Here is a 26997-nt window from a genome sequence, read left to right as displayed (position 1 = left end):
CAGCAGCCTCCTTGGTGGTGGGACAGAGTCCGCAGTGTCCTTGTGCCCTATGATTTCCTCGCCAGACCCTGGGAATCCAGCATCGCAAAATAAACACGGCCGCGCCGCTAATCGCCAGCGCGGAAACAAAACAGCGCTGCGCTCGGGGATCTGGGCAAAATCAGCCCTCCCTCCTCCTCCTCCTCCGCCGCCGCCGCCCTCCCTTCCTCGCGCTGCTCGGCTTGCTCGGCTCAGCTCAGCGCAGCGCAGCTCGGCAGCCGCCAAGCCGAGGCGGCAAGGTCTCCCGGTCGCCAGCGCCGGCTCCGAGCTCCGCTCCCCGCCCGGGCTCTGCCAGGTCGTGCTTCCACGGGGACCCCTTCGAGCAGGAGTCGCGTGGCGAACCGGTGGCCAGGCACAAAGTTGGGGGCCCGCGAGGATGAGGCTCTCTCCGGCGTCCCTGAGACTGAGCCGGAGTCCAGCGCTGCTGGCTCTGGCGCTGCCTCTGGCCGCGGCGCTGGCCTTCTCCGACGAGACCCTGGACAAAGTGCCCAAGTCGGAGGGCTACTGCAGCCGCATCCTGCGCGTCCAGGGCACGCGGCGCGAGGGCTACACGGAGTTCAGCCTCCGTGTGGAGGGCGACCCTGACTTCTACAAGCCGGGAACCAGCTACCGCGGTAAGTGGCCCTGCGTGGCGTTGAAGGCGCGGGACCCGGCCCCCGGAGGGCGCCGACCGCGCGGTGCGGTAGGAGGGCGCACGGTTCTCAGGCGCACAGTGCGGGCGCAGCCCGGTAAGGGCCCTTCTGTCCTGGATGCCCTCAGCCCTTTTAGACCCGAGCCAGTGTCCGGGGCCGTCGCGGGCCACAGCCAGGAGATGCAGCCCCCACGTCCGACGCGCGGTTCCCTGGCATGGGCTGTAGTGGAGCGACGCGTCACTCTGGCCTGGCTGGGAGGGAACCTGGCTTCTAACCCCGCCGGCTCCAGGAGAGAAGTGGAGACTCGCCTTTCTCCAGATCCGTCTCTGGAATGGAGTGGACCCTGGCTTCTCTTAGTCGGGTCCCAGGCAAGGTGGTGACTCCGGCTTTCCCCACTCCCATCCCTGAAAGAAAGGAAACCAGCTTCTCGCTGACCGGTCCCCAGTGGGATGGTCACTCCAGCTTCCCCGGACAGATCCCTACAGGAGACGGGACTTCGGCTTCTACCTTAACTGGTCCCAGGGCACGAGGAGGAGGGGAGAGGAGGCTGAAGCTTTTCGGAAGGGTCCCTGGAAAGAACTCCAAATTATTCTCCGATGGTCCCAGGCGAGGGAGAAGACCCTGGATTTCTAGGACAGGCTCCCAGTGGACAGGGAGCTCTAGGTAGTTTCGGACAGGGAAAGGGAATCCGATGAAGACGGAAGGGAAGGTCCCTGGGGGCCGGGACCTTGGCTCCCGAAACCCCAAGTCTCAGTGCCCCAGGGATGCCTACGCTCCTCAGCTGAGAGCCGGCTTTCGGGAGCGCAGAGAGGGGATGTCCAAGCAACTGAGCGCCTCCCAAGCAGGACAGGCAGCTCGACCCGCACAGACCTGAAGATCACTGACGCCATCCCCAGGGCCCACCGCCCCTCTCTTCAGCCGGGTCATCTCCCCAGACATCTTTTCCCCGTGCTGCAGCTGCCTTTCTCCAGTCGCGAGCCAGGACGTCGGGCAGGGAAGGAAGCCTGCCTGGCCTCACCGGGGCCCCGCGGGCGGGGAGTGACAGGGCGCGTGTCCCTTCACCCCTGCCCCTTCAAAAGTGAATTCTAGGTCCAAGCAGGAAGAGAGGGGCTTTGGGGCACCGAGTGGGGTGCTCTTCCATCCCCACTTTCCCGGTTCCTAAGCATCTCGGGAAGAAGCAATGGGAACAACACTGGAGAAAGTTTGGGGCAGTGTCAGCGGGCGCCCGGGCCACACAGGCGACCAGAACCGGGAGCAACCCTTCTCAGAACGCTTCCTCCATTTCCCCGAGTTCGTGTTCCCGACTTTCTCCACCTGGAGCTCCCCAGAGCGGGCTTCCCGGCATAGTCTGCACGTGGATGCGCTCAGCAGCTGGCCGGCAGCCCCTGCAAGCCGGCACGGATCGGCGGGTACTCCGTGGAGACGGGCAGGGTGGGGGTGGGGTGGAGGGCACCCGGCCCAGCCCCGGGGAACTGGCGGCGGGTTGGCTGGGTTGCCCTGAGAGCCGAACCTACGAGAGCGGCCGCAGCCTCTCCTCCGAGCTGGGAAGCAGCCAGTCCTCTCCGTGGACTGGAGGGAAGTGGGCGTAACCCCGCTGGCCTCTTCAGCCCTCCCCCAACCCGAGGACCTGGGTTCCCTAGGAAAACTGTCCCAGCTCCACGTGGCAGGGAAAGAGGTGGCTCTGGAGTCAGGCGGACCAGGGTTTAGTAGCTGTGTGACCTTGTGCAAGTCCTTTAATTTCTCTGAACCTGTTTCGCAGCTATTGAAAACAGCTGTTTATCCAACCAACCTGGGCGGTAGCAGGGAGTGAATGAGTGCATAAACATGAGCATGCCTGAGCTACAGCGGGCCCCCAATATATGCTAGTTTGAGTTGGCTATGGGGCCCTAATGCTTTAATAGTGGAGGGATGTGCCTGGTCAGATTTGTTTCTGGGGGGGGTGTGTGTGTGTGCATGCGTTTAAAAGTAGGTTTATTCAGCACTCCTTTCAGCCAGTCTACCAGTGAATGCCAGTTACCTCGGTCCTCTTGAAATAATTGAATGAATGAATGAATGATTTCTCCATATCATGAGGCTTGCCTTAGACTATTCCTCGTTTAGGACCAGGAGGATTTCTTTTTTTCTTTTTTTAATTTTTTGGTCGCACTGCATGGCAAGTGGGATCTTAATTCCCCGACCAGGGATTGAACCCGTGCCCCCTGCAGTGGAAGCGGGGAGTCACAGTCTTAACCACTGGACCTCCAGGGAAGTCCTGGGAGGATTTCTTTTTTGGGTAATTCAGGCTAGTCTGCTGCGCAGGCCAAGAGTCCTTCTGAGTTTCTTTTCCCACTTGAATCCTCCCAGTTTGTCCAAGCACTGGCAGCAAGTGGCCCCAGCACTGAGACAGAGATGCATCTGGGATTCACATCGACAGAGAGGTTCCATGACTGCCTAAGTATCCACTGGCAGCAGGTGGAAACTGGGGCTAGTAGGGAGGGGAGCACTAGACTTTCACCTTATAGGTTATTTCAGCCTAAAAAGTTAGCCTTTTGGACTGTGACATCCGACTCAGGCTGTTGGTGGGCAATCACCTTATCTCCTTTCTGGTGACTAAGAGATCCTGAATGAAAGATCTTGCAGGAACCATGCTAAGGCCCTCTGAGTAAATACTCTGCGATTAGCAAACCTGATTCTGCCACTCAGAGTTAGGAAGAAAAGGGCACTGGCCTAGTTTGTGACATTTTCTGTTGGCTTATACTTTCTTAGAATAGTTATATTAGAAATAAATCTAATACATTCTGCTCTAGGTATTGACTTAGGGCTGTGGAAATTAACATTCCCCTGGTGTTCTGTTTGCTGTTTTATTTTTTCCTGAATTAGGGCCCCTCACAATCGTTGGAATCAATGGCTTGTTTTCCTGCCGCAAACCTTTGTCCTCAGTATTCTATTCTAGTTCATCCCCAAAGAGCTTCTGCTCTCCATGCCCCACCCCCAGCATATCCTTTAGGTATTCTAGACTGGAATAAAATGGTCACTATTAAGAAAAATATTGAAACATGGGGTTTCTTCTCAACAGCCAGGATCCAGATGAGGTGATGATTCAGCCTTTTTCCAAGTTGTTAGTACTATATTGACTGCCTTCTCTCTCCCACCACATCTCTCTACTCTCCCTCCCTCTTCCCCCCAATACCCCTCCCTCTGCAATAACTGTGCTTTAGAAAGCTCTGAAAGGCCTGCTCTGTTTCTGACCATAGCCTCCTTTGAAAAAGAGATTACAGTGATTAAAAATAACAAGTTGAGGAGCCTCAAGGGGCTTCCCTTATAGGAGGACAATTTGCAGGACCAGCCATTCCCAGATCCCAATTTCAAGCCAAATAGAAGAAAATCAGCTGAAATGTTCAAGAATTGATTGAAAATAAAAGAGGCTCTTTTGTCTGTCCGAATGTCTGTTTATTAGGAAAATAAAGCCAGACCCTGGCTAATGAGAGTGGCTTTTCCTAGATGCTCTTTAAAGGGGAATTTCAAGGAACTTGATGGGGAAAGAATGTCCCGTTGAGATTACAAAAACTTATCCAACTTCAAGCATAATTGAGGGATTTATTCTAAACCAGGAGGTTTGGAGACCTCCAAAGCTGCTTTGCCTTCTTTTTCTTTGTCTCTCTTTGGGGCACACACTGCTATAAGAATGTATGTTCCAGAGTGTCCCACCTCCGCCTGGTAGAAAGAACACGGGCTTTGATGTTGGCTGGGTCTGTTTCCACTTCAGCTCAGTCACACATTCACTGTGTGACCTCAGGCAGGCAGCTTTACCTCTCTGAGCTACAGTTTCTCCAACTGTAATATGAGGCTGCTTCTCCCACCGCCCACAGCATAGCTATGAGAATTAGAAATAATCCATGTCAAAAGAAACTGTCATACAGTAGGATACACACACACACACACACACACACACATATATAAAATGTTATGAGATCATTATTTATTTTGGAAATAGAAAAATACTTGGCAGCTAGCACTGGATGAGACATTGTGTTAAGTACTTCCTACGCATCTCACTTATTCCTTCCAGTACTTTGGGGCAGTTTATTATTTTTATTTTATAGATGAGGACACTAAATCTCAGAGAGGTTTAGTAACTTGCCCATGGTCACACAGCTATAATCAGTGGAGTCAGGATACAAACTTAGGGATGTCTAACTCCTAAATCTCTGCTCTTAAACAGTCTTCTACACTGACTCAATAAAATAAATTAGGAGTAGACTGAATTCACCCAGCTACCCTCAGCCTTCTAGATGTTGAGTCTTTGTTGAAGGAAAACAGCAATAGCAAATCAAGATAATAACTGACAGGGCTTCCCTGGTGGCACAATGGTTAAGAATCCACCTGCCAGTGCAGGGGACACAGGTTCCATACCTGGTCCGGGAAGATCCCACATGCCACGGAGCAACTAAGTCCGTGCTCCACAACTACTGAGCCTGTGCTCTAGAGCCTGTGAGCCACAACTACTGAGCCCGTGAGCCACAACAAGAGAAGCCACCACAATGAGAAGCCCCCGCTTGCCGCAACAAGAGAAAAACCTGTGCGCAGCAATGAAGACCCAACGCAGCCAAAAATAAAATAAATAAATTAAAAAATAATAATAATAATTGACATATCTTGGGACACAAAGTATGAAGTGATGGGTCCTTATTTACATTTTCTTTTTATTGACTTCAGTATTGCATTTCCCCATAAACCAGAAGATTAATTTAGAAACACGAAGGACCTTGCCAATCTTTAGCCAATTCCTTTCGTTTGTGGGGAAACAGAAACAAATTGGAAATAAAAAAACCTAATTTGACTGTTGTTTTGTTTTTATATGCAGATATTATATGCCTGTAAAATTATATGTTTGAAAAGTATACATGTAGAATCTGAAAAATTTAGGCTGGATAAGGTCTTTTAAATAAACTATTTCTTATCTAATTTTTTTTCTTTTTTTAAATTAAGCACTGCTGATGATTAACTGTAATTAATTATAAGTGACCACCCCCCACCTCTCCTCTTTTCTTTTTTTATTAGGTAACTTTAATTTTTTAACTTGTGCTCCCTTTTCATAAGTATTTAGTTCAAATAGATAATAAAAATTAAAAGATGCATGCATATCTACGTGCTTAATAGTTGTGGGGATTGTTACTTTGAGTTTCATGAAACAAAAAAAAAAACATACAAGAAAAATGAAAGCATAAAAGTTGGAATTTTTCAAGGTTTAAAACTTGAGTACTTCCCATACACAGTTAAGTTGTTCCATTCCAGCTGGCTGACTCAACTGGAACAGTGGGCTATAATTGCTGATATGTTTATAAACATGCCATTAGCTTGTTATACAGAATGTCAGATGTAGGTCGATGCCAATTTCTGCAGGGAAAAAAAAACTTAACCATCTTGTATTAGGATACAGGCTAAGCTCATGTTACAAAGAGACCCCAAAATACAGTGTTTTAAACAAGAAATAACTGGGAAATCCAAGATGATGGGTGGCTTGTTCCACAAGGTCAATCAGTACCCCAGGTTCCTTCCATCTTGTTGCTCTACCATCTTCTAGCACTCTGCAGTCCAAAGGAAGCCACAAGTCACAGTACCAGAAATGTGGCTTTTCCAAACTGAGTTGTGCTGTAAACGTAAGATGCACACTGGTTGTTGAATAATTAGTATGAAAAAAGAGTAAGCTTCTCATTAAAAATATTTTATATTGATTACATGTTGAAGTTATAATTGTATATAGTAGACAACATAAAATATATTGTTAAAATTAATTTTACTTGTTTTACATTTATTCCTACCAGCTACTTGTTAACAAGTAAAATGAATTTCCCCTGGCTTGAGCTTATTTCTATTGGACAGCACTGTTCTAGGGAGTTGTCCTCATCAGCATTGGTGACAGCCAGCTCACTACCAACACATCTGAATTCCAGTCAGCATGCAGAGGGGAAAGGAAGTAGAGGCAAGCAGCTTTCTTTTAGTGATGTAACCCAGAAGTCATAGCTAGCACTTTCAAACACACTCCTTTGCTAAGAATTTGGTCCCATGGCCACACCTAGCTGCAAGGGAGCCTGGGAAAGATAGCATTTAGCTGGGCAGCCACATGCCCAGTGAAAACTTTGGGGAGGGATTTATTTTTCAAAAGGATGAAGGTGAAAATGGATTTGGAGGGGCAGTTAGCCGTCTCTGTCACATGTTTTAATGCATAGTCATGTAAAAACAATGTTTCATGTTCTCTTTCTCAGTGATAGGTGATCTAGGTGAGTCTTCTCAACAGCACGTGAATTGATATTCCTGCTAAATGAATCAGTAGGGGAAGGAGTGTTGATGTAGGTGTGTGTGCACGCACGCTTGTGTGTGATGTGTTGATAGGATTCATACTGAAGAAATAAGGGGCCAATGTGTCAGAGTAGCCTGCTCTGTCTCACCCTCTTCCTCTGTCTCACCCGTCCTCAAGGAAGCAGCAAGGAAGGGAAGGAATGAAGGAAGAAGTGGATAAAGCAGGAAAATGCAAGAGAGGGAGAGGAAAAAGGAAAAAGGGGGAAGAAGGAGGAGGAGAGAAAGGAGGGGAAGGAGAAGAAAGAAATTAAGAGAAAAGAAAAACACCTCACTGGGATAAACATTGAGAATGAAAAAGAAAAAAATAATTTTACAGAGGAGTCCCATCTTTTTTTAGTTTTAAAGTCTTAATGAAGACTATCATTCTCATTCTCTTAGTGAATAGATAAGTTCCCCCAAATCAGATCCCATTGATCATGAATTGTTTTATTAAGATTAATTTAAAATAAGTGCGCTGGGCTTCCCTGGTGGTGCAGTGGTTGAGAGTCCGCCTGCCGATGCAGGGGACATGGGTTCGTGCCCCAGTCCGGGAAGATCCCACATGCCGCGGAGCGGCTAGGCCCGTGAGCCATGGCCGCTGAGCCTATGCGTCTGGAGCCTGTGCTCCGCAACGGGAGAGGCCACAACAGTGAGAGGCCTGCGTACCGCAAAAATAAAAATAAAATAAGTGCTCTTAATCTGCTGTGGAATTTACTAGATTTGCTGAGATCAAAATTTTTTAAATTGAAGTATAGTTGATTTACAATGTTGTGTTAGTTTCAGGTATACAGCAAAGTGATTCAGTTAATACATATTAACTGAATATATATATATATATATATATATATATATATACATATATATATTCTTTTTCAAGAGAGGAAGCCCATATTACTTGAGGGTTGGAGTCAAGAGGCACTATGGAAAGCAAAAATCATATAAGTCAAAATTATTCCTTAAAAATCCTTTGCAATTTTACATAAACAATCACATGGATACTAGATTCAATCTAGCCTTATTTATGTGCCCCAGCATATAGTTTTGTTAGTGGGGAATAGAAACAAGCTGACATTTCTCAATAAGTCCAGCACTTCTATTTTTCCCCCCAGCATTGGAAGAGACCAGTGTTTCCTCAGTTGAATACTAGATAAAACCATTGGTTTGTTAGTCCTTAAACACTGACATGACAAGTACGAAATACTATCTGATGGACTGAGGGAACCCAGAGTCACAGCTCATGCTCACTCACACATGCTTGCATGTATTGAATACAGTGGCAAGTGGCCCAAATGATCTCAAGTGTTATTTCCTTTCTCTGTTTTTTCTCTGATGGTGTGCAGTTGTGTCTGGTTCCTGTCATATGCACCTCTCTGGAGCACCTACAGTGTCAGAGAGCTCACTATATCACGTAAAGCTTTCTGTGTGGCTAGCCAGCTCATTTTTACTAGGTGTCTTGGCTGGGCTGGAGTTGAGGCTAGGATAGGAAAGGTAAGGATTTAGGTAACACCACAATAAGACCTTTGTGAGCTCTACATAGACCAGGCTTCTAACTTTCACTGAATATTCAAAACTGCCATGAAAAGTTGAGGGACACTTTAAACAGGGGCCTGCTCACATCCACGGATTTGCTGAGGTCTAGGAGACCCACGGGAAATAACTTGAATCCTGTCTACAGTTGTGGTTCAGATATTTGCAAACACAGACTAGGTGAGAGGGGGAAGGACAGGGAAGGGCTGCGAGCACAAAATATTGTGTCGGGGGGATGGGAGTGTGGGGAGGTGGGCAGACTCAGACAGGCGGGAAGAACTGAATGGGGATTCTAGGTGCTACAGGAAGCTCTTCTGATGCTCTTCATCTCCCCCCGCTTCCTCCTTTTCTTCTTCTCCTTCTTCATTTTCTTTTCCTCCTTTTCTTTCTTCTCCTTCTCCTCACAGCAGCAACCCTGACCTTTGAATTTTCTAAACACACCAAGCTCATTCCCACCCCAGGGCCTTTGTATATACTTTTCTCCATGCCTAGAATGCTCTCCCCCAGATCTTTGGCTCACTCTTTGTCTTTTGAGTCTCAGCTCGGATGTTATCTCTTTAAAGAGGTTTCTCTGACCACCAATTTATGTTTCTCATTACTTTTGCCTGGTTTTATTTTCTTCATACCCCTGAACCACTCTCTGAAATGATCTTTATCGTCTGCCTCCTTGAGCTAGAATACAAGCTTTATGAGAGCAAGGACTTCGCCTTTCTTATTTGCCGTTTTATCGCCAGCACCCAAAAGAGCGTGTGGCCATCACAGGCACTAAATCATTATTTATTGAAAAGTGAATGTATCATTTAAACCCCAAGAACCCCTCTAAAAGAGAGAAGTGAGATCTCCCTCTAAGGGAGATGAATGGAAGGAAGGGAAAGCATTTCTCCCTCTGCCAGAGGGAGGTGAGGCCAAGGAATGGGGACAGATGGCAAGGATCTCCATGTGGTGGCAGCAGAGAGAAAGGATGCTCACTCAGTGCCCTGGGGGCATTGGCTGGAGGCTGAGGGCAGGTAGATGGTCCGGGTCCAGGGTGAAGCCTGTTGGAAGCGAAGAGATCGGCAGTCATATGCATGGTGGGATCGTTGATGGTTCAGAGGTGAAGAGCACAAGGACAGCAGGCAAGAGAGCAAAGGGAAGGAGCTGCCAGCCTCAGACACTGACTCTGATTACATGGAGAATAGCGCAGAGGGGATTGTTGATCCATCAAACGTAGACACCAGTTATTAAAGTGACTTTCCCTGGAATCAGCTCTTTGTGGAGTCATTTGTGTGATTTCCAAACCTAGTTATGCGTCAGAATCACTTGGAAAGTTAAAAAAAAAAATATATATATATATATATATATATATATATATATATGTATGTATGTATCTTTACTGGCTCCACCCCAACAAAGGGCTGGATTCCAGGAATCTATATCCTTCTTTCTTTTTTTCTTTTTCTTTTTTTTTTTAAAAGCAAAATGGTGAGACACAAAGAGAAGGTGGCCAAAAGGTGGCCACTTTTCTGTGAATGTGCTTCCCCATCCCCATGTCTCCCAGCCTCACCCCCAGCCTCCTAGTCCCACATACTTTGTCACATCACTGCCCTATCCTGTTTCTGTCAACACAATGGCCAGTGGCATGTCCTCAGAACCAACACAGTGGTGACATTCCCCTGCCTTGGCCGAGGAGTGGTGGGGAGGGAGCTGTGAGCTTCCTCTAGGTGACAACGCTCGCAGGTCAGCAGAGCCTGAGCTAAGGCGACCTTGTTGTGCATCTCTGCTGCCAAAGACTGCCTCCTGTGTAACTTCCGCTCATCACTCCAGGTTCTGTCCTCTGGAGTCCAGCAGATAAGGTCTCCCCTTGGCCATATGTCAGCCCTTGAGATGTTTGTGAAGAAACAGGTACTGTGACTTCTCTTCTGATTAAAATGCCCTGTTTCTTCAACCATTCTTTGTAGGACACTCTTCCTTATTCCCTTGCGCCTTGGACTCCAGATGTGCTCTGATCAGGGTGGAACATGGCGGAATGATTATCTCCCTTGTTCTGGACACCGTGTTTGTGTTAAGCTTGCCAGGTCTTGTGCTCGCTGTTTTGGCAGCTGTGTTGTACTCTGGAATCACACTGAGCTTGCAGCCAGCAAAAAAATCCTGTGATTTGGTGGGAAGGCTTGCCGCCCTCCTTTCCCTGTACTAGTGAAACTGGTCCTGGGACATAAGCTTTGACATGATTCCCCATTAGACTTAATCCAACATGTTTGGGTCCATCATGGTAGCTGTCAACCATTCATGAATCTGGATTCTGTCACTGAATGACCTATCCACATAATCTAATTTTGGATTATCCACAGTTTTGACAAGCAAGCCTTAGAAGGCTTTAGCTAAGAAGTTGGTAAGAATGATGAGCACGTCAGGGCTTAGGACAGAGCATTCTGACATCTTTCTCCAAAGCTGACATCTAATTAAAATAGTTTTGAAGTCAACTAATTTTCTGTTACCTCAGTGGCACTTAAATACTAACTGCCACCCTGCTGGTCAGCCACCTCAGTTTAGTCACAAGTACTGTTTCTTTAGCCTGCTAATGAATCTTACAGCCTAGGCAGAATTATTCTCTTTGCTCCAAAATTAGTCAGGAGTCTTTCCACTGCAAGTGACAGGAACAAAGTCTAACTGAAGCAAAAAATAGAATTATTGAACCCTATATTTGGAAAGCCCACGGGTGCATCTGGCCAGCTTCAGGTATAAATGATTCTAGGGACTTGAACAAAGTTCTCTCTCTCTCTCTCCCCCTCCCTACCCCCACCCCCCGCTTTTCTCTCTTCCTCTCCCTTTCTCCTTTCCTCTCCATCTTTTCCATTCACTCCTTTTACCTTCTCTCTCTCCTTCCATCCTTTACCTCTTGGCTGTGTTTTTATGTGTTGACACAATTTTTCTTAATGCAGATAAACTTTCTCCCAGTGCCAGGGAAGATAGCTGTCAACAACGTTCAGTGAAAAGACTTTCAGTTCTGTAACTGAAAGAAAAGTCTTTCTCCCTTTACTTCCAAGCTGAAAAATCCCAGGGAAGGATTCTGATTGGCCCAGCTTGGGTGACATACCCAGGGGAATGGGATACATTACGATATGGAGATAGACTGCATCTGGGTCACAGTCACTTCTATGACTTGCTATTTCAGGAGGGAGAAGGGGGACTGTGATTGGCAGCCCCAAAGATCACATGGTCAGTGTAAGGGAAGGTGTGGTGGTCCTAGACAGCATGTGTCCCTTAGAACTTCCCACCCTCCCCCAGATACATTCTCTTGGCTGACATACCTCCAATTCCTCAGGAGTATTCTTCCCATCCATTTCTCTTCCCAGCCACATATTGGTTAGCTCAGGACCCATTCACCTGGCTCCCAGCTATTCCATGATGAGAGAGCACATGGGGGAAAGAATGAACTTCTATTGAATGGTTGCAATGTGCTTCATATACCTTATCTCATTTAGCCCTTATGACAAATGCATGAAATGATAATGATGATCCCTATTTTAGAGAGGAGACTCATTGATCTTTAAATATATTTTATTAATTTAGCCAAATTTATATATACTTACTATTACAAATATTAATTCATTACTTGTTATGATAACAATAGAAGTACTGTTACTGCCATTTTACAGGAGATTGTCAACTGAGATAATGAGAAGTTAATTAGTCCGAGGTAACACGTAGTAAAACAGAGAGGAATTTGAACGCAGGTCTGTTAGCTACATCCATTGTACATCTATAGCTACAACCCTTACAACTTTAAATATGCATGATCTTTAATCTGGAATGAGAGGTATTTCATCTCTTCTGGGGAATGCTGGGAGCCTTCACTGAGGAAGGTCATCCAAGCAAACAGCATAATCCAACCTCACCACATGCACTTGCTCACCCTTGGACTTTTAGCCCTGCCTTCCTATCTGCCAGCCTGTCACCAGCATCTTCTCCTGCCTGCTCCTGGCTGGGTGGGCTGAATTGCCAATTTCTAAGTAAGGTATGCAAATGAGTTGCAGCTGCCCAGAGTTCCACAAGTTGAGCAGAGTTGGGAGGGGACCACCATGACTTATGTAATGCTCCAGCAGTCCTTATAACTAATCCCATGTTACAAGTTAAGGCAGAAACTCAAGTTCATTGTGGTTGATGTGTGGGGTGGGAAGACTGGGCATCTCAGTAACATATAGTAGGTGGATGGCAGGGGCTGGCCTTGTAATGGAACTGGGATCTGGTTCAGGACCTTCTCATTGAGGCTGGGGCTGGAGGGGTCTGAAACCCAGAGGTAGAGTGGGGAGGGTGATGGCCCTAGACAAGATCCAGTGATGGCAATAGGCATAGCAGAGGCACTGGAGTTTATGTTAGATGGTTGACAAACCAGCATTTGAAGGGCTCAGAAAGTTACTTGGGAAATAGATGGGACTCGTGTTTTCCTATAATAAGCAGGGGAGAACTCCACCTTTGGTGGAGATTGGAGGTCAGGCTCCTGTGTGAAACATCAGTCCTCATACAGACAGACCAGAGAGGCCCTTGCCACTGAGCTGGTTTTTAGGGAAAGGCTGTAATCCAATATTCACACAGCTTCTAGCCTGATCTTCCTAAAATGCAAATCTGAATACGACATTCCCCAACTCAAACCCTTCAGTGCCTCCTCATCACCTCCAGGGTGGTATCTGCACTTCTTAGCCAAAAGTCTTCAAAGCCCTGCTATCTCCCCGCTTCTCACCTTCCTCCCCTAGCCTCTTATACTTCTCTCCCAGCTTGCAACTAATGAAATACAGAATTACTTCTGGTTTCCAAGGCCAAGACTGGCCCACCATGCTTTTCCCTCTGCCTGAGATGGTATTGTTCCTCTTGTCCACTGGACAAACTCCTATACCTCATTCAATTTGCAGCTCAAATGCCACCTCCTCCTTGAAGTCTCCTTTAACTCCCCCAGTAGACTCAGATGTTCTCTCCTCTGGGACCCTAGAGCACTTCATTCATACCTCCATAACACCCGTTTTATGTTATAAAAATATCTGCCGATGTGTCCTTTTCTCCCAGCTGTTAGGCTGTGTGCTCCCAGAAGGCAGAGGCTGGGTCTTTTCTCTCTGTGTCTCCAGAGACGTAGTTCAAGACAGACTTGGTCTCTGCTCTCACAGAGCCTACAAGTGATTAGGGGAGACCAGCAATTAACAAATAATTCACAAATAAATATTTAATTAAGACTGGTGAGAGGTATTCAAGAAGAAGAAAGGCGTGTTGAAAAGCTATATCATGTGGGGGTGGGAGGGGCTGAGAGACCCTCACAGGGCTCACTGTCTATGGTATGAGCCACTGCAAGAATACTCAGTTCATTATAAGGACTTAACCAAATCTCCCCATAACCTGGCCCTGTGACCATCATCCCCAAAGACAGTGATCTCTGCTGCAGTCCCATCAGTGGTCCTACATTGGCACCTACTAGAGTTTTTCTCTGGAGGTTCAAACATTGTCCCCAAGGGCCAGCTTTTTGAAACTCATTGTCTGTTAATGAGCTTGCTAAGCATCATGATCTTTAGCATCATCATCATCATCATTTTGATCACCGTCTTCATCCTCAACATCACCAGCACCACCATCATCATCCTTTACAATTTTGGATCCTTTATATGTGCCAGGCACTGTGGTAAATGTTTATTTAGTCATCTCTACATTCCTATAGAAAGGTAATATCGTGAACCTCATTTTTTAAAAAATGAGGAAATGGGGAGGTCAAATAACTCACCAGAGGTCACACAGTTAATAAGTGGTGGCTCTGGGATTCTAATCTGAAATCTTTGCTTTTAACAAGTTCCCTGTATGTGCTCACAGGATGGCTCCAAATGGACCTTTTAAAATTTTTATTTTAATCCTTCGTAAGCTTTTTTCTTGAATTTCCTGGGTCTCTTAATGGCCTCTTTTGGGAGGCACTTGGGAGGAGTCATTAGAGAGAAGACTCTACTATTTATTGCCAAGTAGTCATCTTCAGTCATTACTGGGACTCAGAACACGCTGCACATTTGTTCCTTTCAGGAGAGAGTCGTATAATGGGCTTCTCTAGAGAGATAGGGTCTCCTCTCTTCCTTCAAATTATACTGTGTAACACAGTCATCAGCACTGATAATGATGGCTTGAAACACCACACAAGTTCAGCCCCCAGAGCCTCCATCTTCTGCGTTGTATTTAATAAGGTCGAGTAGAACTTTAGTTTTCTAGAACTTACAGGAACGCATCATTCCAGGAAGCCGAGTTTATGGGTAGCCCTTTAGGTACTCTGCACAGATACACAAAAAGATGCATACTTACCATTCGGAAACATTGTTTAATAATATTCTTATCAAAACAAAGCTTACGTACAGAAAAGTTCACAAATCATGCATCTTGGTGAATTATCACTTGTTGAATACACTCATGCAACTGGCACCCAGATCAAGAAATAGAACATGGCCCAAACTCCAGAAGCACCCCTGTTCCCTCCCAAATCAGCACTGCCTCCCCTTTCCCACACTTGTAAGCACTGACCTGACCTCTAGGATCATAGATTACTTTGCCTGGTTTTGAACTTTATATAAATGTCCTCATACTTCTTGTATTCTTTTGTGTCTGTCTTCTTTCACTCAAGATTATGTTTGTGAGATTTACCCATGTTGTTGTAAGTAGCAGTAATTTGTTCATTTTCATTACACTGAGGCATTCAATTCTGTGACTGGCCACAATTTATATATCCATGGCTGCTGATGGACATTTGAGTGTTTCCAGTTGGAAACAAATAATGTTACTATGAACATCTGATAGGTGTCATTTGATGCACATATGTCTGCATTTCGGTTGATTTAGGGGTGGCAGCACTGGGTCATAGGGTATGTATAAGCTCAGCTTCAGTAAATGCTGCTAAAGAGTTTTCCAGGGAAAATTGCTCATATTCAGTTAATCAATAGTGTGTGAGAGTTAACTGGAGTTAACAACATTTGATAATGTGAACCCTTTTAAGGTTAGTCAATCTCGTGGAAATGCAGTAGTATTTTATTGTGGATTTAATTCTTATTTCCCTGTTGACAAATGAGGTTCAGTGCCTTTTCGTATCTTTATTGGCCATTTGGGCACCTTCTTCTGTGAAGTATTAGTTCATGTGATTTCCCTATTTTTTTTTTCTTTGGGTTCTCTATCTTTTCCTTATTGGTCTTAGAGAGTTCTTTATATATTTTGGGTAAAAGTCAATTTATATATTTTGGATAAAAGTCCATTTCTGGTTAAATGGATTGCAAATACCTCCTTCCACACCATGGCTTACTTTTTCTTAGCAGTGTCTTTTGATAAGCAAAATTTTGATACCATTCCATTTACACATCTTCTTGTCAGTATTTTTTTTTATGTCCTGTTTAAAAACTCTTTCCTACTCCAAGGTCATTCGTATTTTATCTTATGCTACTTTCTAAAACCTTATTGTTTTACTTTTCACATTTAGCTCTACAATCCAGGAGAAATTTATTTTGTGAAAGATGTGAGGCAAAGACCAAGATTCACCTTTTTTACACGGTTTTCCTAGTTGTCATTGAAAATATCTTCTTTCCCCCACTGCTCTGCAGTATATCCTTAATGATAAATCAAGTTCACATATATTTGTGGAACTTTATCTGGACCTCAAACTATTCAGGCCTATTTTTCTTTCCTTGTTATGGTACACTGGCTTAATTTCTATAGCTGCATAGGTCTCGATATCTGGGAATAGAAGCCATCCAACCTTGCCCTTCTTTTTCCAGATTGCCTTAGGTATTCTTGGCCCTTTGCATTTTCACATAAATTTTAGAATCGGCTTGTCAATATCACAGAAATCGTGCTGTGAATTTAATGTAAGTTGCACTAAATCTATAAATCAGTTTGAGAAGAATTGACATCTTTACAACCCTGAGTCTAGCAGTCCATGAACACAATTCAGTAAATGTAATTACATATCAACTCTGTGCTAATCACTGTGCTGAGCTAAGATGTGGTTCTTGCCTTTGAAGGACTCGCAAATAGGTAAACAAATACTTACACACAAAAGATTTAATGTGATCATCTCATCACTGATAATAATAAGAGCTAATATTTAATAAGTGCCTATTATCTGCCAACCATGAGTTTAAGGACTTTAGTGCATTAATTATTTATGTCTTACACTGATACTTTGAGGTAAATGCTGTTACTAGGCCCATTGTATAGGTATTTTTAATCTTAACAAAGTCCAGGGAAAAAAAGCACCCAGGTCTTGATGGGGAAGTCAGAGGAAACATCACAGAAAAGGTGAAAATTTAGCTGATTTCTAAAGTAGTTTGCTAGGAATGGAGGAGGTAGAACATTCCAAGCGTATGAATAGCATATGGAAAGAAATAATACTGTAGAGTGAAATGATACGGCTTTTCAGGAAACTGCCAGTGAGCGAGTCCCAGGACTGAAATGCAGTGTGGCAGGGAATGGAAATGTGGCTGATGAAGCTCTCCAGAAAGGCAGAGTCTGTGGGCCTATCAGTCTATGGGGTTTGAGCTGTAGCCTGAAGGCAGTGATTGTGCAGCAGAAATTGACTATCTGACTTATGCTGGGTTCCCCAGAAGCAGATATTATTCATTTCCTAGGGCTCCCATGTATAGAACCACAAACCGGTGGCTTAAAACAACAGAAATGTATTTGCTCACAGTTCTAGAGGCTAAAAATCTGAAATCAAAATGTCATCAGAGTTGGTTCCTTCTGGAGGCTCCTAGGGAGTTTCCTCCATGCCTCTCCCAGGCTCTGGTGACAATCCTTGCTGTTCATTGGCCTGCAGATGCTTCACTCCAATCTCTGCCTCTGTCATCACCTGGCATTCTTCCCTGTGTGTCTCCATGTCTCTTCTTCTAAGGACACTGGCCATCTTGGACTTAGGATTACCTTAACCCAATATGATCTCATCTTAACTAATTACATCTGCAAAGACCCTATTTCCAAATAAGGTCACATTTCCAGGAACCTGGGGTTAGGATTTTAACATATATTTTGGGAGGACACAATTTAACCCCATAACAAACCCTCAGGTGAGGATTTGGGTGCCATTGACTTATTAAGGAAGTGTTCCCAGGGGAGGCCAATAAGGGATTGGGGAACTGGGACGAGGAGGAAGAAGCCTTGCCAGCCCATGACCCCAGTGAGCTCTGATTCTGCAGGGCCATTTCGAGGTGTCAGGTACCCCTCAGAATTGTCATCACCTGATGCAAGGTAGCTGGGCCTTTCATATTAGGCAGAGCAGACTCCAGTGACCAGGGCCGAGTTTCAGGTGCTGGCCTCTGGAAGCAAAGGCACATCAGCACCAGGGTCACATTACAATGGTACAGAGGAATTTGAGGTGATCTGGCCAGAGCACCCTTACTGTCTGCTTCTTGTTCTCTGCTCCCCTTCCTCCAGAATTGTGTAGAATAGCCTTGAAAGCCCTCCCACCCCACCCTAGATAACCTCAGATGGCTGTGGGGCTGTCTGTCTATCCCTCAGAGATCTCAGTTCTTTCTCCTGACATCATAAGCATCATTTTCTGCCTGCCACTGCTGTGCAACCACCTTTCTTACTCTTCTTTACTTCTTTGTGTGCTTTTTTCTCATCCTTTCTTCCTTACTTTCCATCTGACCTTTTATAGACATCAGTAGCCACCTATCAGAATGCACCTTCACTTTTGTGGGATGAACTGACCAACCACAGCATGAGACGTGCAGTCTTTGTGTCTCCAAGTGCTTCTCTGAGATGTCATTGTGTTGGTGGCTCACGGACCATTGCTGAACTTTCCTAGATGGTGGTTTTAATTTTTGGACTTTTGGAATGTTTCCTTTTCAGGACTGAAACTAGAAGACTAAATGCCCCTCCTCAAAAGGGGGTTGCTTATCAGAATCACATAAATACTATAGGTTCAATGAATTGATTTTTAAATTTTGAAAACTTAGTCAATGCTTACGGAATACACACACTATAGATATTCCTATTTATACTCAGTATGTAGAGCAATGAGTAGAGTGTTAAACTGGGGAGGGGGCCAGACCCAAAGCCCACCTCTGGGTGGTCTTACTACCTTCAGCGTGTCTGTTGACATTTCTGTGTCTTTGTGTCCTATCTGTGAAATTAGAGGGCTTGGAATGGAGGATTCTTAGGATAGCACTATTAGTCTATAATTTTATGTTTAAAGAATCTTAGCATTTTAATGTAGGCAGTAATTTAGACCTCAATTTCCATCAATTTCAAGAAGTTGAATGGAGCATCTCTTAGATGCCAGGCTCTGTGCTAGGTGATACGGATACAAAGCAAATGAAAACCCAGTTCCTCTCCAGCATTAACTCACAGTCCAGTGGAGAAGGGTGGTAAAAATAGAATTGCAATCCAGTGCAAAAATTGCAATAAAGGATTTCCATCTCGGGAGATTGTAGATACAAAGGGAGGGGCAAACATCATTGCTAAGATCCCTGAGCTAGGTTTCAATGAATACCTAGTTCTCTGGGTCAATGTGGGAAGGAAGAGTTTAAAGTAGGTTCATAATTCCAACTGCTGTAACAAACAATCCCCCACAATATAAGTTTATTTCCAGTTTATGCCAAGTATAATATGGATGTTTCTGGTCCATGAGTGATTATCTGTGTGGTTATTCAGAAACCCAGGTTCCTTACATCTTGTGGCTCTACCATCCTTCTCCTGGGGCATCAGAGTCCTCTGCTGGATCTCCTGCATTCAGCAGGCAGAGATGGGAGAGGAAGAATGGAGAATCATGTAGAAAGTCTGGATGGGCCAGGCAGGAAGTGGCATGCATCATGTCTGTTCACACTTTCTACTAGTAGGACTGGGGCACCAGCAGACCAAACTGCAAGGGAGGCTGGGAATGTGTTCTAGCTGAGTACCCACAAGAAATAGGAAATGTGTTTTGCCACATCCTACAGGAGTTTGTGCTGCAAGCAGCTGGATCTCTCTTGGGCTGATCTATGGAAGTGTAACATTAGATAACTGTCAAGACTAGAGTTGCTGACCAGGGACTATTTTTGTCAAATTGTGGTTACTGAGAGAGAGCACACCTCAGCCTTGGTTGATTCAAGAATTCCTAAGTGAGGGCTTCCCTGGTGGCACAGTGGTTGAGAGTCTGCCTGCCGATGCAGGGGACACGGGTTCGTGCCGCGGTCCGGGAAGATCCCACATGCCGCGGAGCGGCTGGGCCCTTGAGCCATGGCCGCTGGACCTGCGTGTCCGGAGCCTGTGCTCCGCAACAGGCGAGGCCACAGCAAAAATAATTCCCAAGTGAGATGGTAGTTCAGACGTTTAGCAGGTTCTGAAATGTGAGAGGGGGCTAGGTGGAGGGAGTGAAATTTCACTACTCTACAGAATAAGACTTTCCCACTGACAGCTGCCCCTGCTACCCACAGGTCTGGGATGTTAATGGGGAACTCAATGTTTATCCGTTTGACGAATGGAAGGCAGCTGATTCTTATGCTTATCATCTGCTTTCTTCTGTCTCTGCAGTGACACTTTCAGCTGCGCCTCCCTCTTACTTCAGAGGATTCACATTGATCGCCCTCAAAGAGAACAGAGAGGGTGATAAGGAGGAAGACCATGCCGGGACCTTCCAGGTAAGACCCCTTCTGGACTTTTCCAGGGACCCCTGTCGCTCTAGTAGGTAGATGCCAAGTGAAAGGTGGGCCGGATCGAGGAGGCTGAGGGTAAGGAATGGGGCAGGTATCTGAGGGGGCTTCTCATGCAATATCCTTGACCATTGGCGGGGTGGACCAGGTCCATGGAAAGACCTATAAGGGAGTAGGCAGCAAATGCCTCGCGTCTACCTTAAGGCCTTGGGGCTCGGCCACCAGGCAGGGCTCTTCTGGGGCTCACAGTACCTTGGGCAGCAGACAGTCCAGTGTGGTGGGAGCTCCCAGAACCCTGCCGAGGCACGGATGTTTTTCCTGTGCAGCCATTTCTCAATTGACTGGCAATTTTCAAGTGTAAACGGAACAAGAGCTTAGGCTGGCCAGACTGGAGGGAGTTCAAAGCACAGGAGAAGGACTATTAAGGGAACGAAGAGATTGATTTATGAGGGAAGATTAAAAGAACTAAACATGCTTTGCTTGGCTAAATGAACGGGGCCGAGTTGAAGAGGTGGTAATGGTCTTTAACTGTCAGTCCTTGCAGAGCAGCCTCTTCCAGGGGAGGCCTCGTTTGACTTTGTACAAAAGGGCACAGCAAGACGAAAGTGGGTCAGGAGAAGAAAGGGAATCTCAAAGACAAGGACCCTGCCAGTGAGTCATATTTCACCGTGGAATATTCTTCCAGGGGAAGTGGCAGGAACATCACCCCCTCTCAGAGGTTTAGAAAGAGGCCAGCAAGTTGTCAGAACATGTCCCAAAATGACTGGGGCGATCCTAGGAGGAGGCGCGGCCAAATCTGCTGTAACCATTTCTCATCTCAAATTTCCATTGTTCTGGAATCCATTTTTATCTGGCATTTGAAAACTCAGAAGAAAAAAAAAAAACTCAGGAAGAATACTTACACCCATGGCTGGCTGCTGGGGATTCTGGTACAATTTGTGGGTTCCACAGAGCACCCAAGATATCTTCCCCATCCAAAGATATCTTTAACCCCTTGTGGGCAGGTTGTAATTTTGAATCATGTGATTAAAAAAAAATGTCCAGGGCTTCCCTGGTGGCGCAGTGGTTGAGAGTCCACCTGCCAATGCAGGGGACATGGGTTTGTGCTCCGGTCCGGGAAGATCCCACATGCCACGGTTTGGCTAGGCCTGTGAGCCATGGCTGCTGAGCCTGTGCGTCTGGAGCCTGTGCTCCGCAACGGGAGAGGCCACAACAGTGAGAGGCCCGCGTACCACAAAAAATAAAAAAAATAAATTAAAAAAATGTCCAGCGTTTAAGATTCTGGACTTCTGGCCTAGTGGAACTGTTAATTCCATGCTCATTGTAATGTCCTTCTATGGACCTAGATGTCAGGAACTTCCTTGGCGTGTATCTGAAGGAGTTACCCAGATACAACCAATATTTGTTGGGTACTTACCATATGCCAGGCACTCGGTTAAGTGCTTTACCTTATCTTGGTTTATCTTAATTTAATTAGTTTACCTTATCTTAGTTTGATTCTCACAGCAACCAAGTAGATAGGAACTATTATCCCTATTTTATAGATCAGGAAATTGAAGCTAGAGAGATTAAATCACTTACCTAAAGTGATTTAATAGTAAATAGTAAGGTGTTCTCTCTCAGGTGCCTGATTCCAGTGACTAAATGTCTTCCCCATAGTACAGAACAAGCTCCTGGCCAGGTGTGTTTGGACAGTGCATCAGCAAGATTGTCATTATAGGGAAAGGAAGATTCATGCATACATTCAGCCCATAAAGCACTAAAATATATTCCTCTTGTTCTTGTTGTTCTAATTTACCTGGAGGTGTGAATGATTTATAAGGTTGGGGCAGCTGAGAGATCTGGGTACCTGAGTGTCAGGAGGGATAAAGTTCTAAGAAGAGAAAAGTGGGGGGTGGGAGATGGGAAATGTGATCTTAATATTCACCCAAACAAAATTTATCTGCTTTAAAATGATGCTTAGATGTATATACGCAGAAGAGTTGAAAGGAGGGACTTGAACAGATAGTGTACAGCCGTGTTCATAGCAGCATTATTTACAAGAGCTGAAAGGCAGAAACAACCCAAATGTCTACTGATGGATGAATGGATAAACAAAATGTGATGTATACATACAGTGGAATATTATTCACCTTTAAGAAGGAAGGAAATTCTGACACATGTTATCACATGGGTGACCCTTGAAGACATTATGCTAAGTGAAGTAAGTAAGCACAAAATGACAAATATTGTCTGATGTCACTTATATGAGCTATGCCGTCAAATTCATAGAGACAGAAAGTACAGGGGATGTGGGGCAGGGGGAAATAGGGAATTATTGAACAGATGCGGAGTTTCAGTTTGGGAAGATGAAAAAAGTTCTGGAGATAGGCGGTGGTGATGCCTGTTCAACATATGAATGTACTTAATGCCATGAACTGTACACTTAAAAATGGTTAAAATGGTAAATTTTATGTATATTCTGATAAACACACACACACAAAATGATGCCTGAGTTAGGCCAGTGGGGACATGGCTTCTTTCTTTGATGCCGTTTTAATTCAGTAAACTGATAGTCCTCTCCAGCTTGCTGTTGTCTCTGCTTGGCTAAATCTTGGTCCTTGCAACCAGTTGGTGAATACAGGGCCCTGCTCACAGTGGGCAGTAGGTAAATGTTTGTTGAATGAATAAATGAACAAATTATTCTTTCTACTAGTGCCCATAACTCAGTCCTATTTGGGATTGTTCCAGAACTCCTATCTCGTTATGCATCCATCCTTCCTTCTTCTCTTAGAGCTTCTGACATCCTTTCTTGTTACATCACAGTGGTTCTCAGAGTGTGGTCTCTGGACCAGCAGCATCAGCACCATCTGGGAACTTGTTTTTTTTTTTTGCGGTACGCGGGCCTCCCAACGCTGTGGCCTCTCCCGTTGCGGAGCACAGGCTCTGGTCGCGCAGGCTCAGCGGCCATGGCTCACAGGCCCAGCCGCTCCGCGGCATGTGGAATCTTCCCAGACGGGGCGCAAACCCGTGTCCCCTGCATCGGCAGGTGGACTCTCAACCACTGTGCCACCAGGGAAGCCCTGGGAACTTGTTTGAAACAGAAAATCTCAAGCCTCACCCAGACCTTCTGAATCAGAAGCTTTGAGGGTGGGGGTCCCACAACCTGTGTTTCAGCAAGCCCTCAGGGTAAATCCAATGCCCACTCGAGTTAGAGAACCAGTGTTGACATGAGACGTGGATCCAGCCCATCCAACACGAACTTCTCCACCATCACATCAACATATCTGTTGTTTAAGCCCTAGAGGGATCAAAGTGGGAAACATACATGAAAAATGCCTAGCATACAATAATAATGCTTGTATGCCACATACTGTTCTAAGTGGTTTACATTTTTTAACTGATTTAATCCTCAGAGTAACACCATGAGATAAGCATTATTGTTCTGTTTTTCACAGATGAGGAAATTGTGGCACAGAGCAATTCAGTAACTTTCTTAAGACCATTCAGCTCTAAGCAATAAAGCTGGGACTCAAACGTGGGCAGTCTGGCTCCAGATCCCTGCTCCCAACCATGTATACTGCCTCTCAATATGTACATGTTAAGTGAAAAAATGAGTGTGTATTATGACTTTTTTATGGTAGTAGTCTCTAGGTCAAGAGCTTTATATTCGTTATCCTACTTAGTTCTCATAGCAACCCTGGGAAGTCAGGATTGTTATACCCATTTTCCAGATGATGAAACTGAGTCTCCAAGGGGCTAAGTAAATTGCCCAGAGTAATCCAACATCCATGGAGGTGGAGTGTGGGGGGAATGGGAGGGAAGGGACTCTGTGCCAGTGATTTTCTCACACTCATCTCCCCACCCCTGCCCTGCCCTGTGCATTAAATGCACACTTCACTTGGGTGCCCAGTATCTCCAAAGTCTGAGAAAAACAGACATAGTCCTGCCCTCAAGGAGCTTACAGCATCCTCCTTGTAACTGTGCCTTATATCAACAGGGATGGCAAAAAGTCAGCAAGTCATCAGTTGGAACATGAGCAGATGATCAGAAGCTACAAATACTGATGAAATTTTAAAAATATATGCATGGCAATTAACAAATATTTAGATATACTTCTTTTTTTTTTTTTTTTTTTTTTATAAAGTCTTTTTTTTTTTTTTTTTAATAGCCAAGCTAGTTGTTTTTTTTTTTTTTTTTTTTTTTTCATTTATTTATTATTTATTTATTTTTGGCTGTGTTGGGTCTTTGTTTCTGTGCAAGGGCTTTCTCTAGTTGCGGCAAGCGGGGGCCAATCTTCATCGCGGTGTGTGGGCCTTTCACTGTCACAGCCTCCCTTGTTGCGGGACACAGGCTCCAGACGCGCAGGCTCAGTAGTTGGTGGCTCACGGGCCTAGTTGCTCCACAGCATGTGGGATCTTTCCAGACCAGGGCTCGAACCCGGCTCCCCTGCAGTGGCAGGCAGATTCTCAACCACTGCGCCACCAGGGAAGCCCCTAGATATACTTCTTTGTTAACACCCTCACTCCAAATATGACAGCCTTGAGGACTTGACATCAACAACAAAATTCTAATACCCTTTAAATCTGGTGGAAGATTACATTCTTAATTCTAAAAGTAACTCTGAGAGCGGGTGATTTTGCTTCTAAATGAGAGCCCTTACTCAGAGAGCACAGACTCACCAGGTACAAAAGAAACTTTAAAGCAAACTTTAATGCCCCTTTAGACTCAGTGGGAAGGGACTGGGGCTGCTTGGGACTGGGAGGGTAAGGGTTACAGCTCTCACCACCCCGGCAGAGGCCCAGGAGAAAGGGGTGGGGCTGCCTTCTCTGCTTCCAGCTGCGGGTCCAGCGTGGCAGCTTTGGCACAGACTAGGGTATCTGTCCCCAGCTGCCAGAAGGGAGAGACACGGAAGTCTGATGAGCTAGCAGGGTGTACTCATGGTTAATTGAAAGTGACAAGGAATGCAGCAGCTGGACTGCCTGTACAGAAGTAATCCACCAATCCTTTAAAATTGTATTGCTCAGAACGAGTTGCTCCCAGGAATGCTCGTGGCCCAGCCAACTGCCCAGCTCTTTCTCCCTCCTCCTTCAGGTCTCTGCTCAAAAGTCCCTTTCCCAGGGCGCGTGCCCCATCACCCTATTTGAAACTTCATTCCCCACCTTCTATCCCTGAGCTGAATTCCCTATCCCTCTCCACCACTTAATTTTTTTCCATTGCCTTTATTGCCATCTGACGTGCTATCTATTTTACTTGTTGACTTGAGCGTCAGCTCCCCCCTTCCACTAAACTGTAAGCTCCACGGGGCAGGGATTTTTGCCTGTCTTGTTTGCTGCTATATTCCCAGCACCTTGCCCTGTGCACCTCACAGAGTAGGCCCTCCAGTTTGACAGAATTTTAAGCACAGTACTTGTACTAAAATTCAAGCTGCTAGTTTATAACACTATCACTTTATTTTATTTTTAATTTAAGGGCTACATGCATCAACTAGTTTAGGGAATAGTCTGCCAATCAAAGGAAGAAAGGTTCATTATAAAGAGGAATGTTTGCCTAAGATTCCTTATCAATACCATGCAAACAAGTGTCTTTTAATAACTAATTATTCCATATTCTTAATCACCTGTTTATAAACTATTTCCATTATCTCTTCACTAACAATAAATATTTATTAGCTCCTAATGAGTTCTGAGCCACGTGAGATGCTAAATGAGTTTTCAACACACTTTTCTAAAAATAAACTATTGCAAGCCTGTTCTTAGGAATTCTCTCTTACTTTATAGGAAAACTTCCTCTTTTTACACTCACCTAAGCTAATCGTGACCCTTGTAAGATATTAGAATTTTTCAATCTACTATTCACTACTATAAATAATGGAGTAAAAGTTTCTTGCATAAAGTTTTTTTCCTTATTTGGTATTAGTTTGCTAGAAGAGATTCCCAGAAGTGTAATTACAAATGCAAAGGATATGGACATTTTTACATTTTTGATATGTGTTTCAAAGGTGATTTCCGCCCCCCAGCCCTCCCCCAAATTTTCACTCAGCACTCTTTTCAACAACCTGAATATGGACATTCCATCAGAGTAGCCACACCCACTGATATGAAGGGAAACATATATTTCCATATCAGGGCTGGGCATGACAGGATTTGGGCAGGTCAAACTGATAGATCAAATCTAGCAAGATGAAAGCTAATGGAAGAACACAGAAAGTTACCTGCTTAGATCCAAATAACCTATTGCACCTGTACAAGAAGAGCGGTTTGGATTTATGGCAGCACGTTAAACAAACAAACAACAACAAAAGAATCTGAGGATTTTTAGTTGCCTGTAAGTAAGTTCAGAATGAGTCATTCATGAGATAGGACCAAAAAACACAAATGAGGTCCCAGTATGCATCATAGGTGCATGAACACATAGATTGTCTTATGGGATTCTTAATCCGTCCTGAGAGAGCCCATAATATTCTCTTTCTTTTCCTGTAGAGTACACCTTTCTAGTGAATGGATATTACCATATAAAACATACAGTGCTTTCGTTCATTCATTTATTTGTTTATTCAAATATTTCCATATCATTTATAGCACCCTACTTTTCCTTAAGGGTGGTTATTACAACTTATATACTTGCTTGTAGGATTATTTGTTTAATATTGCTCTGCCACACCAAATTGTAGGGCATAACTGTACCTATTTTGTTCACTAGTGTATTTCTATCAACTAGCACTGTGCCTGGTACATGGTGGACACTCAATAAATATTAGTTGGAATGATCTAATAAAAGCACTAATTACCAGCTATGTGAAAGGCAACATACTAGGCTCTGAGCATACCAAGATGAATAATTAAGGCCTGGTCCATGGTGCTAATTAGGAGGTCAAGATGTACAGTAGAACT

At 44.9% G+C, this 26997-nt stretch overlaps 1 protein-coding gene across 1 annotated transcript in view; it reads left to right on the top strand.

The window, feature by feature from the left end:
• Window positions 1–310: 310 nt before the first annotated feature.
• Window positions 311–26997, top strand: part of SPON1 (spondin 1) — a gene marked incomplete at its 3' end in the record, with an annotated part of 287249 nt that continues 260562 nt past the window's right edge. Inside the window, exons 1-2 of the mRNA XM_081240471.1 lie at window positions 311–653; window positions 20007–20113. Of these exons, the coding sequence (XP_081096597.1) occupies window positions 416–653; window positions 20007–20113 (345 nt within the window). The 5' untranslated portion in view covers window positions 311–415. The remainder of the gene's footprint in view (window positions 654–20006; window positions 20114–26997) is intronic.

Source organism: Mesoplodon bidens (assembly GCF_964165515.1).
Source record: "Mesoplodon bidens genome assembly, chromosome: 7".
In the NCBI taxonomy this organism is placed as follows: domain Eukaryota; kingdom Metazoa; phylum Chordata; class Mammalia; order Artiodactyla; family Ziphiidae; genus Mesoplodon; species Mesoplodon bidens.
The sequence above is the reverse complement of the archived record's forward strand: the minus strand, read 5'-3'. Positions and strand labels throughout refer to the sequence as shown.